Below are 12,591 nucleotides of genomic sequence, written 5' to 3'. Positions count from 1 at the left end.
TCAGGTTCATATTTGTATTTAGAGGTTATATCAGAATAGGTTTACATGGTTTCATATTTTTGTTGTACTGCACATTGCTGCAGCTCCTCTTTTCACCCTGTGTTCAGGTCTCTGTTTTAGCTACAGAGTGAGACCTCTCACTGCTGGAACATCTTTGTTGGGTCGCACATGCTCAGTAGCTAGGTAAGGACTACTAGCTAGAAGCTAGCGCTGCTAGCGGTTAGCCACCTCGTTCTCAATGGCAAAACACTGCTACAACACACACTAGTTCACCATAATCTCCAAAAGAACTACTTCCATGTCCCTGTTCTGCAGGTATTCCACGCAAAGTTGGAAGTGTTCCCTCGTTTAGAAGAAGTCTCCCAGCTAATCCTGCCTTGTACTACTAAAGTTGGAGAAACTAGCTAGCTGATGTGGTATTAGCTAAAGTGGTTAGCACACGCCAAATGTTTCGGCTGATGATGTAGAAAGCCGTGCAGATGTTGACCAGCTCACCCGGAGACAGAAGGCAGGACACATTCAGAAACCGTATCTCACTCAGAACAGCATGGATGGTTTTTTTCAAAGTGTGTATGTGTGTGGAAGCACCAGAGACACAAAATAACTCCCCAAATCCCAGAAAAAGTGTTTTTTTCATAATATGGGCACTTTAATTCACCCATTTACATGTGAATACATGCTGGCTCTATACACGCTAAATACACGTGGAGATATGCGTGGAAATATGCTGGCTCTATACACGCTAAAAGTCCTGATTATTTACATGGAGTCTGGTGGAAATATGCTGGCTCTATACACGCTAAAAGTCCTGATTATTTACATGGAGTCTGGTGGAAATATGCTGGCTCTATACACGCTAAAAGTCCTGATTATTTACATGGAGTCTGGTGGAAATATGCTGGCTCTATACACGCTAAAAGTCCTGATTATTTACATGGAGTCTGGTGGGTTTGGTGATGGTGATTTTGGGGCTGTTTCATGTTAAACTAAAAGGATCTTACTCTTTAACTAAAAGGTCTATCTCCGGTCGGCCGTCGAGTTGGTGTGTCAGAGCATTTACTCGAGCAGCAAAATAACGAAAAGATGTCTTGAGTCTCCTGCTTTGTAAAAATGGAGGCAAGAGTTTGTAGAGTGAAAGTCTTCCTTTAAGTTTATCACCGGTATAACATAACACCAAAACCAATACACAGTTTACATAACAAGCAGTTGAACAATCTCATGACTCAGTCAATGACTGTCTTTCCAAACACTAACGGACACGTCATTTCAGTTTAGATGACATCACTAAAATAGGTGCTGGGATTCAAATAGATCTTCATTTGAATGATCCGATATCCATTCATAAAATCCCAAGATGGATCTTTAACTCTCCCATTTTCAAAAAGTTTCTATATCAGAAATTTGGATTTTTTCTTCAACCATATTGTCCAAAAAAAATAACGTGGATGGTTCCATACAACGCTCTTCACAAGTAAAATAAATGATCAGTTCACTAATTTCATTGAATGTGGGTGTTTTGTTAAATTTTATAGTATTTGAAGGAAATAATTGATAAAATAACGTTAAAAAAAGGCTTAAAAAACATCAAAAAGTAACAACAACATCGGAAAAAGTGACTAAAATGTCAAAAAAGTGACAAAAACATCACGAAAAACTTCTAAAACATCGGGGTAAAGCGACCAAAGTGTCAAAAAAGATGGCCTAAACGCTGAAAAAAACATTTTGACCCAGAAAAACTAAAAGTTGCATGGTCGACAGGAAGACAACACAAGGGTTAAGAGGCTGCGTTTCAAAGCTAGACTGAAGATATCGGTATCAAATGAAACTAGACGATCTAAGGAACCCATGCCAGGCTAAACAACGTTCTAAAATTAGGCTTTTTCACAGATCTATGTCTTCGCTATGTCGCTATGTTACTTCTTTGTGGCCAATTCCTAACGACAACTTTCATATTTTTAAATAATGCACCAGGTTTCTTGCAGAGATGCACCGAATCCAGGATTCAGATTGGGCTGAATATTGGGCTTTTTGACGGGGTTGGGTTTCTGCTGAACCCTACGCTCGCACTCCGCGCGCTACGCTGGTCGACGTGATGACGGCGCCGTTGATTACAGGAAGGTGTTTATGTAGGTGGAGCTTCAATGCAGCAGGCTGAGAGGAAGTGGAAATGGAACTGGTGAGCAGAAAAAGGGTTGTTTGGCAGTACTTTCAGTCAAAAGAAGGCCATTCAAGTCCAGCTACATGTTCAATCTGCAATGCTGATTAGTCTGGTGGTGGCGAGGACCCTAAACAATACACAACATCACCGCTGTTACAACATCTGGTAATAGCTGCTGCTTGTTAAATAACGTAGCACCCAACGTGCCTTCATCATACGCTGGTTAGCGAACATTCATTCATTCTGACGATGGCGATGTGCTTTCCTACGATGTGAAAAGAGCGTGTGAATTCTACATTAAGTTGTTACATTTAACTATTTTAGAGGCTGTGGACGTTGTTTACCTCATTAATGTGTTTACTGTGTTAATGGACTGAGGATGGGAGGAGGATTCGGTATTCAGTTTCGGATTCGGCAGAATCTTATTCGGCCGAACCCCAAAAATCTGGATTCGGTGCATCCCTAGTTTCTTGTACAAATCACAGCATTAGTTCTCTAAAAACTCTGGATTGACAACAATGGATTCAGGAAATCAGTGGCGATACCCAGCCCTCTACTATAGTTATTAAAACTGTGTGTCTGTGTGTCTTCATCCCTCTTCTTCCTCGGTGACCAGCGGCCCTCGGTTTGCCGGCAGAGACGGTTTGATTCGCTGCCAGCGATTTGGCGGCCAGATGATGTGGGAGGCCCGACCGTGAAGCAGCCCCACTGCCACCTGGGAAATAAAAAACATCAGGTAATAGGGTTGTTGTGCTGCAGATAATATGAATTATTTTGACTAATAGAATCAGATGGATGTTGAGTGAATCACAGACTGGTGAATGTCAAAGTTTAAATGATTTTTTTTTCAAATGTAATCATTAATGTTACCTGCGAAGAACATGGATGCATGGATGTATATGTTGCATGGGTTCCATCCAACGTACATGCATGCATCCATGTTATTTTGGGACAATTTGGTTGTTAAGAAACCCATATTTCTGATATAAAAAACTTTGAAATGAGGAAAACACAAGGGTTAAAGTTATAAGCCCAACTGCTCTTAACAATTTCACTGGAGCTACGAAAACATGGACTTATATGATGAACAGCTTCACTATACAGTATGCACGGAAAAGATCATTTTGGAGAATTTAAGACTTGATTTTAAGTCACACTCAGGTCCAGAGTCCTGCAGACATCAACAGCTGAGTTAATTAAAACAATCTGACAGCCGAAGATCAGCTCGTCTGACGTCTTCCTCACTGCTTCAATAAGGGCAGCTTTGCATAAGGTCGAACACGCGCGCCAGCAAAATGTCAAATGCTTTTTCAATGACACCTGTTATCTCTAAAAAAGCTGGCGTCTATATTAAAAAAAAAACCCGCAAATGGGGCGTTCATCTCCATCTCCCAGTGTGACCCGGCAAACACAAGGCCGGCTGTAGACAGGAAGTGCTTAGACGAGGAAGCGTTTGATTAGACATCTTAGGGGGGGGTCCCGACGGCTGAGGGGGGGGCTTCAGTCGGAGGGAACAGCTGCAGGTCAAGATCCAGTTTAATAACATGAAGTAATGAAATGATTAATATTCATCAGCTGCAGTTGAGAAGCAGGTCAGTGGGATGTTATCTACTAAGACGGGCGGGCGAGATATAAAGAAATATTTGAATCTAATTTATTATGCACATTTCTTACAACTGCTAACACAGAATCTGGATAAAACCAGATCTAAAAGCCGTTAATGTCAAGTAGGCAGACATTTTTAGTTCATTTATTCTCTTAATCTAAAAAAAAGTTGGTTCTTAATCGTGTTTCTTGGTTCCCTTTTTAACTTGGGTAGTTTCACCGAGAGCAATGCTCTGGCTTCCTTTCTGTCATTTACTGGTTAATGTAATAATAATGTATACTATATTAATCCCACAAGGGGAAATTACAATGTTTTCACTCTGTTGTTATTACACACATGCTCAGTACCTCTACATGCACTAACAGAGAGATGTCAGAGTGGGGGGGGGCTGCCCATGGAAAGGTGCCCCGAGCAGTTGGGGGTTCGGTGCGTTGCTCAAGAGCACCTTGGCAGTGCCCAGGAGGTGAACTGGCAGCTCTCCAGCTACCAGTCCACCACCATACTTTGGTCTGTATGGGGACTTGAACCAACAACCCTCCTGGGTATCCTGCTCTGCCTTTGAGAAAATGAAATGTGGACTGCTTACTGCGGACTGCTTACTGCGGACTGCTTACTGGGGACGGCTTACTGCGGACAGCTCACTGCGGACTGCTTACCGGGGACGACGCGCTGCGGACTGCTTACTGCGGACTGTTTACTGCGGACGACGCGCTGCGGACACTCAATGGTGTTTTAAGCCCCAACGTCAACTTCAAGACAGCGCTGCGACTGTCTGGAAGACGACGTTGGGGGCTTAAAATACCAAACACCGCTGTGGAGGGCGGGCATGGTCGCTGCGACCCGTCTGGTCTTTCATACCGATTGCGGTCAGAGCGGCTCAAAGAACGGACTTCTTCTCTCCTGTAGCCAGTCATTGCAACGCTGTTTATGTGACCACATCCGCATTGTTACAAAATCTTGGAGGTGTGGGCCTCGGCGATCAGAGCCTCCGCGCAAAATGCATGAAACAGCTTTAAGTCAACTAACATAACAATTTAAATCAACATATGTCTTAGATTGAAATGAGAAACCAGAACTGCTCCTGAAAAGTGCTGTTTCGTGACGACTGAAAATGGCATGATAATTACGTAACAAAAACTAAAAGGGCACTCTGAGAGCGCAGACCTCTGCCAAGGCCACGCCCTACAGAAGAGCCTCGCCAGAGCGTCCGGAGCGGGACAGTTTTCTTAATCCCAGTCCAGCATACATGTGAATACATGCTGGCTCTATACACGCTAAAAGTCCTGATTATTTACATGGAGTCTGGTGGAGTTTGGTGATGGTGATTTCGGGGCTGTTTCATGTTAAACTAAAAGGATCTTCCTCTTTAACTAAAAGGTCTATCTCTGTAGGGATCCTTTCATAATGTTGTCAGACACTTAGAATAATAATCTGAGTCTGTCAGCAGCAACAACAGAACTTTTAGTGGACACTAACTGATGCTGGACATTAGTCCTGTAGGGTTACATTGCAGCTTGTTTCACGGCTGCTGGTTACGGCGTTCTCGCTCAGGACCAACTTCAAAGATTCAAGAGTCCACGTTGACAAAAAAAACCAACCAAAATTACCATATAAGGTCAGTCTTGAATTCATAGTTTGTGTTGTTGATTTAAATAAATCTGTTACATCTTCGGGATGTTGAGATCTTACAATGCATTTGTACATACTAAGTCCAGGCCTGTAAATGTTATGCATTTCCAAAGGTGTTGAGCACCTTGTAGGAGCTCTTCAGGACGCGCTAACAGGATGTGTTAACAGTCGTAAAGGGTAAAGCCGTTTTATGCTTCATTATCCTGAGAAACCATTTGATTGTAGCTGATCATTCATGACATTAACAAATATTTTGCTTCACTGCCTGGGATAATTGTGCTGGTTCTTGTGTTACTACTGTGTCCAGTAAATAAACAAAACTCTATTAACACTGTTTTATGTGCCGGTAAATGCAGCCTTTATATTATGGAAATCAATGAAATGTTTTTATGTTAGCTCAAGTTTTAAATTAGCTTGAGTGGGGCGCCCGGATAGCTCAGTTGGTAGAGCGTGTTCTCCCATCTGCAGATGTGCTGATGTTTGAATGTTTGTGATAAACTGAAGGATGAAGGTGTTCCTTTATATGCTGAGGAAATTCTCCTCCTTTTTACTGTACGTACACACCGCCGCCGACTTGAGCTGCAAAAGAAGCTCTGGCCGCCCTGTCGAGGACGCTTGTCAAAAAGTACGGGGAAGCTTTTTGACGCTTTGGCCGCTCTGACGTGGCAGCGTTCTACGTTCCATCATGTTCAACACACAATTGAAGAAAACGCACAAGCAGCCACTGCACGGCCAATACGTTGACACTAGAAACCTTTTATAAATTACATATATAATGACAGAATTTGTATTGTTTGCTGGTGGCAGCGGCGTCTGTTAGCAGTTAGCTCGCTCGTTAGCCGCTGAAGCGCAGCAGAATGCAGGCAGAGTGAGCAGCCGCCAGCTGTTGATCCGTGCAGGACTGTTTAGAGACGATGTGACCGGCGGCAGGTAACGTTAACTGGTCCCTATACGCAAACAACATCATATCATAAATGATAGGGAACCCAGCAACGGCGATTATGAGCTTTTCCTCCATTTTCTCGGAACTGGAACTAACTAACAAACGCCAAAGGCACCTGACCAAGCGTCCATATTTAACGCGATGGGAGTGAGAATGTGTTGGAATGAACCAGGCTCCGCCTCCACACGTGTATGTGTACACATTTGTGCATTATATGTGCATTTTTTTCAAATACGCCGCTCTTTCCATCGAAGCATCGTATATATATTCAACTATTTGGGGCCACCCCTAAAGGTCCGGACACACCGAGCCGATAATCGGCCGTCTGACAGTCTGGGAGGTCGGTGACTCGAGTCTGGTCGGTGTGCTCCGTGCCGTCGTCCATGCGAGGGGCCGTCGGCCTTCATTTTGGCTGATTTGACATGTATAATCGGGGGCGGGCACTGCCGGCAGTCGGACTCAATGACCCATCTGATTGGTGGAGAGCTGACCAGACCCTAACCCATTTATTTCAAATACGCCACACTTTCTCCGCATAAATTGCCGATTTCCCGCGCAAAATATGCGAGGCTTGGGACGTGAACATCATCTAAAAGCTGCAAACCCCGCGATGAAGCCATGATGAAACCACAGTTTTTTGCAAGTTCCCGCAATTTCATCGCATGAAATTGTATAAATTGCATAAATATCTTGCATATTCCATCGCATTTTTTAAGAAAACGTGACGCATAATCAAGGATTTTTGCCCACAACAATCACAAAAAAAACTCCCCATTTTTCTTCAAGGACTGGTATTTCTCCGAATGATTTGTATATGTGACCGGAAGACGTTTGCTAAATCAGTTTGTGGTGTCTTGTCAATCCCATGTGGGATGGGCATAATGTCTGGCATGACACAGACATAACATTAAACATAAAACGTTTGGGGAAGTACAGTGTGGATCGTCTAATTGGATGTGTAACACTCATACCGGTCCAAAGCTGTTGCTGTCCAGACTGTGTCCGTGATGATCGCCCTCGATCCAGAAGTGGCCGTCAGGAACGCGAACGTAACGGTTCTTGTAGCCCAGAGTCCTGAAGAGAAGAGGGAAACAAAAACGAAGATTTGGTTTTTAATCAGGCCTTTGCAAAAACACCCTTGAGGCAGTGACATCTAATGATGTTAAAACAGCAGAGCGTTTTTATTTAAAGATGCCTGATTTTCTTTTAGTGCCATTAGCATACCCAAACACCAAATGTCCTCGCAGCTCACAATATCAATAATGATTTCAAAGACAATTTAGATCCCTCACGTGGAAAGCCTTGAGAAACACGTTTTCTTTATGAGGCAGTTCTTCAGTTTTGAGCTAAATGCTTACATCAGCATGACAACATGCTCCCAATTGTAATATTCCCATGACATGGCGCTCTTTGGATGCTTTTATATAGGCCTTAGTGGTCCCCTAATACTGTATCTGAAGTCTCTTTTATATAGACCTTAGTGGTCCCCTAATACTGTATCTGAAGTCTCTTTTATATAGGCCTTAGTGGTCCCCTAATACTGTATCTGAAGTCTCTTTAATATAGACCTTAGTGGTCCCCCTAATACTGTATCTGAAGTCTCTTTTATATAGGCCTTAGTGGTCCCCTAATACTGTATCTGAAGTCTCTTTTATATAGGCCTTAGTGGTCCCCCTAATACTGTATCTGAAGTCTCTTTTATATAGACCTTAGTGGTCCCCTAATACTGTATCTGAAGTCTCTTTTATATAGACCTTAGTGGTCCCCTAATACTGTATCTGAAGTCTCTTTTATATAGACCTTAGTGGTCCCCTAATACTGTATCTGAAGTCTCTTTTATATAGGCCTTAGTGGTCCCCTAATACTGTATCTGAAGTCTCTTTTATATAGACCTTAGTGGTCCCCTAATTTGCTTGTTTGAAAGCCATGATGTTTCTCTCTCTTTCTCATGGGGGGAGCCAAATTCTCTGGGTGGGCAAAGCAGAGAAAGGGGAGGTAACCTTTCCCCTTATGACGTCATAAAGGGAAGATTCCAGATCGACCCATCTGAGCTTTCATTTTCTCAAAGGCAGAGCAGGATACCCAGGGCTCGGTTTACACCTATCACCATTTCTAGCCACTGGGGGGCCATAGGCAGGCTGGGGGAACTCATATTAATGTTAAAAAACCTCATAAAGTGACATTTTCATGCCATGGGACCTTTAAGTTGATGCTGTTGAGCTAGGGTTGGGCACCGTATGACAATGCAGATTACAGTGCCTCATTTCGGTGCCACTTAAAGACCTTAAAAGAAGGCTGCACTGCCCTCTGGTGCTCCCAAACGGACGTTACAGGCAACAGAAGCATCGCTGCACATGACGCTGGTTAACATTATGGCGTGTACCCACCAAACGCGTTTCACTCGAATTCGGCGGCACGATTCCATACAAAGTCAACGCAAAGACGTGCATAGATGTAAAGTATTAGCATGAGTTAAAATATTTGAACTCAAGCGAGACATTCGCGTGTAGATGTGTCGCAAAAGTCGGTCAGTGCTTATGCTGCGTTCCAGACACAATTTTTAACCTGTAAGTTACAACTTCAGATCACGACTCTCGACTTGGTAGCGTTCCAGGAAAAGTCACCACAAACCCTTCTAGCTAGCGTTAGCATTAGCTAGCGGCTACCTACCATTGACGTTAGCTAGTGCTAGCTGATACTAGCAATTTCTAGTCGGCGACATATTTTGGGCTTCATTTAATAAACATCACCTGTAGTAGTACACAATCATATGTGTATTGTTTTGATTACAATGTGCGGAATTACTTTACGTTGACATTGTTGTTTATGTGTGTGTGACGTCAAAAACTGTAACTGGGAGTACAACGATCTGGTACCAGTTCACGGGTAGTAAGTTACGGGTTTGACGGCCGTTCCAGGGCGCTTTCACGGGTAGAAGGTTGTGAAAACACAGGTTACGGGTTGCCTGGAACGCAGCATTAGAAAGGAGTTGTGGAAAGTAAGCAGGGAAGTTTGACTACGTGGTAAGATCTGAAAATGATATCTCTGTTGTTGTGTTTATTGAGCAGCTCCACTAGGGGCTTTCCGACCGGAGGGGTTTCTGCAGTTCTTAGAACTAAACGTTCCTACAACACTTGTTCTGAGTTCCTCTGGCCGCTGTAGCGTACTTTTTTAGCTCCTACTCCAGAGCAGGGTCTTTTCCCTTTTCCTAGGTGTACCTGATTGGTCGAACTTATAAGTCCCGCCCACTGCCAACTCGGAAACTTGCAGTCAGCAACAACCAACAACGGGACATTTTTAACAATTTTCACCATCTTATTCATCATTAAATTCACTTCTGACAACGTTTTAGGCGAGAAATTAACTGTTTAGATTTTTAATAGAGGCAGTCTTGCGAAAATTGATGACGAATTGACAATTTGCTTCAAAGTTTTCGGAGTTCAGAAGCTCCATCAAGTGAGGCGACAGCCAGCAGGCGCCTGCCCCGGCCGCTAGCTCGTCGCTCGGCCAGTCCTGCTCGGACACCTCGCTGTGAGCTGGAGGTCTCTCAGACCGCTCTCGTAAATAAGAGGCTTTTATTTCGCCGTTGATGTCCATCATAAGATTAACGGGAACCTGTGGTTAACTGTCTTTTCGGAGTCGAACTCCACAAGCGTGTCCTGCGGCCGTCACACACACAGTCACACACACACACGTCCACAGCGCAGCAGGCAGAGGCGGGGTCTGTTCCGAGTATAATAAAGCCCCGTCTGTGTTGAGCAAAACATTACGTGAATTACTACGAGAATGGACATGCATTTAATATAGGAAAAGTGCACAGGTATTAGCATCATTTGTTGTTGTTGTATGTGGCGCTAAGGTCTAGTGACGATGCTATAAAGACCGTTGCCGTGCCTGCGTCACTCCCTTACCCCTCCTACCAGTCCCTATGGCCACTGGGCCAGTGGGAATGCAAACGGGAAAAAAAGATTATGGGGGAGAGTAGTTCTTAGAACTGCTTATAAGTGTACTTTTCCTCTAAAAAGTACAAGTACTATCCGGTCGGAAAGCACCTATTGTTAGCAGAGCCCTGATCTATCCAAACTCCATCCAGAAAACAAGCATTTTTAAAGTTGTTTGCTTGTCGTCTTGTGGACAGACCTGATAAAGTACAAATTCAGACTTTTTACAAATCGGCATCATGATGTTATTTCGGCATTCTTTTTATCTGTTTATTGCAATAAAAATACTGGCACAATGTGTACTTCAAGTCGCGCTGGAAGTGGCAGATATCCAGACGTAAAGTTTCCTTAGTAGTAGAAGGCTGTAAACATGACCTTGTTTTTTTGCTGCTAGGTGATATTATTAACCCAGACATGATGCCGTTTAATTTCCCGATGTATCTGTGACTTGTTGATAACAGTCATTATCATTGGTTATTTTGGCCATATGATGACGGAAAGAAACATTGTTGGTGCCTATAACTCCACACCGGCTGGTACGCGAGTACCGCGATTAAACACAAATGATCCAAATATGATCCCGCAGTCAAAAGTCACGTGAATGGCACAATGCGAATATTTTAATTTGCCTTGGTGGGAACACGCCATTGCACTTGCGTTACGTTATAATCCAACAGATTTTGTATTGACCGTCTGACTGGGGAGTGGGTGTGGTCCTGCTTGACAGCTAAACGGTCTAACGTGTGACTGTATTTCACTGGAAAGGAACGGCGGGACGTCCAACAGTCTGCAGCTAAAGACACAGAGGAGACTAGCTGACCCCATGACCTGACCCCGGATAAGCGGACCAAGATGGATGGATACATCCAATCTTTTTAATATGACAGCAGATTGCAAAATAAACCGAAACATCAAAGAACTGAACACAGCTCGAACACAGATCTGACCCGAGGACACGTTCGGACTAATATGGGCGGTGGTGTTGGCCTCACACTGCAGCTGCTTCAATCAGGTCGTCACATTTATGAGGAGAAGGTCCAACGCCCTTCATCATCCCTCTGGACTGTTACGGGCCTGTTCCAGCCCTGATTTATCTTTGAGCAGTGGAACATTGTGAGTTATAGCCTCATCGACTTTTTAAATGGAAATTTGTCTGTGATTCCTTGTGTGTGTGTGTGTGTGTGTGTGTGTGTGTGTGTGTGTGTGTGTGTGTGTGTGTGTGTGTGTGTGTGTTTGTCGGTCCAGGGAGGACGGCTGACCAAAGAGGCCTTGGATACATACAGTAAATATTGATTTAGCCACAGCAGCTGAATTTACTGACTCACAAAAACAACAAGCTGGGACCTTTTTTTGCAGAAATAAAAAAAGGTTACAGCCTGTTTGGCGCCAACTCTCCGCTATGAACAACTGTGAAAATCTTTACAGAACCAAGGACAATTGACTTCACTGTGTTTATTCCGTTTTTAAATCAGGTTTGGTGTGTTGAGATGAGGAATCAGAGCAGAACAGCTGCAGGAAGAAGACGTTACATTAAGGAGGTTTTTCCTCGCAGCTGTCGCACCAACTGCTTGCTCCTGGGGCGACTTGTTGGGTTTCTGTAAAGTATAGAGCGTGGTCTAGACCTTCTTTACCTGTAACGTTTCCTGAGATAAATAAAAATGGAAATGAATGGGGTTTTTACATTTAAATCACACACACCGGCTCTGCTATTCTCTTAAAGAGATACGCTACATCGACGCTAGAGCTGTCAATCTTCCTCTATAATACCATTCAAATTTCATTTGTTCTTTTTTTTTTATATTCATATAATATTTGAATATTTAATGCTCAAATGCAGCCTGTTATAAACATGTACTACACTACTCAGGCTTATGCATCGTCAATGCCACTATCAGCATGTGGTTGTCGTTACACGTTCTGGCCACTAGAGGGACTTCTAACATCAGCCTGGCCTACGTCACGGCGTATTGCACGCAGCGACAAACACAAATCAACAGAGATCTCTGTAATGTAGACTATAGTATATCGAGTATCGTGTACTTTTGGTGGTATCTGTACTGACTACTAGATTTTTGGTATCGTGACATCCCTAGTCTGAGTCTGAGTCTGAGTACTCAGACTAGGGATGTCACAATACCAAAAATAATTTGCCTTAATCAGATTAAGGTAAGTTTCAAAGTACTACTGAAATACTTCACTGTTGTGCTTAAAGTTTAGGACTTTAGTTCCTACGTGTCCTTCAGAGAGAACATTCATTCATGTGTTTTTTTGTGGCCATCACTTTGTTTGAGTAGGAGTGACTTTTGTCCGTGTC

General features: G+C 43.4%; 1 protein-coding gene across 5 annotated transcripts in view; it reads right to left on the bottom strand.

Annotated features, from left to right (window-relative positions):
* Positions 1-1,169: 1,169 nt before the first annotated feature.
* The window catches only part of immp2l (inner mitochondrial membrane peptidase subunit 2), a 156,343-nt gene continuing 144,921 nt past the window's right edge, over positions 1,170-12,591 (bottom strand). For all 5 annotated transcript variants that reach the window (XM_078256369.1, XM_078256370.1, XM_078256371.1 and 2 more), the window contains 2 exons: positions 7,308-7,410; positions 1,170-2,873 (listed from right to left, as the gene is read on the bottom strand). In XM_078256369.1, coding sequence (XP_078112495.1) covers positions 2,748-2,873; positions 7,308-7,410 — 229 coding nt within the window. In that variant the 3' untranslated portion in view covers positions 1,170-2,747. The remainder of the gene's footprint in view (positions 2,874-7,307; positions 7,411-12,591) is intronic.

The sequence above is a fragment of the Sander vitreus genome, chromosome 8 (genome assembly GCF_031162955.1).
Source record: "Sander vitreus isolate 19-12246 chromosome 8, sanVit1, whole genome shotgun sequence".
Classification (NCBI taxonomy): Eukaryota; Metazoa; Chordata; class Actinopteri; order Perciformes; family Percidae; genus Sander; species Sander vitreus.
Note: the sequence above shows the minus strand (reverse complement) of the source record. Positions and strands in the feature narration are given on the sequence as shown.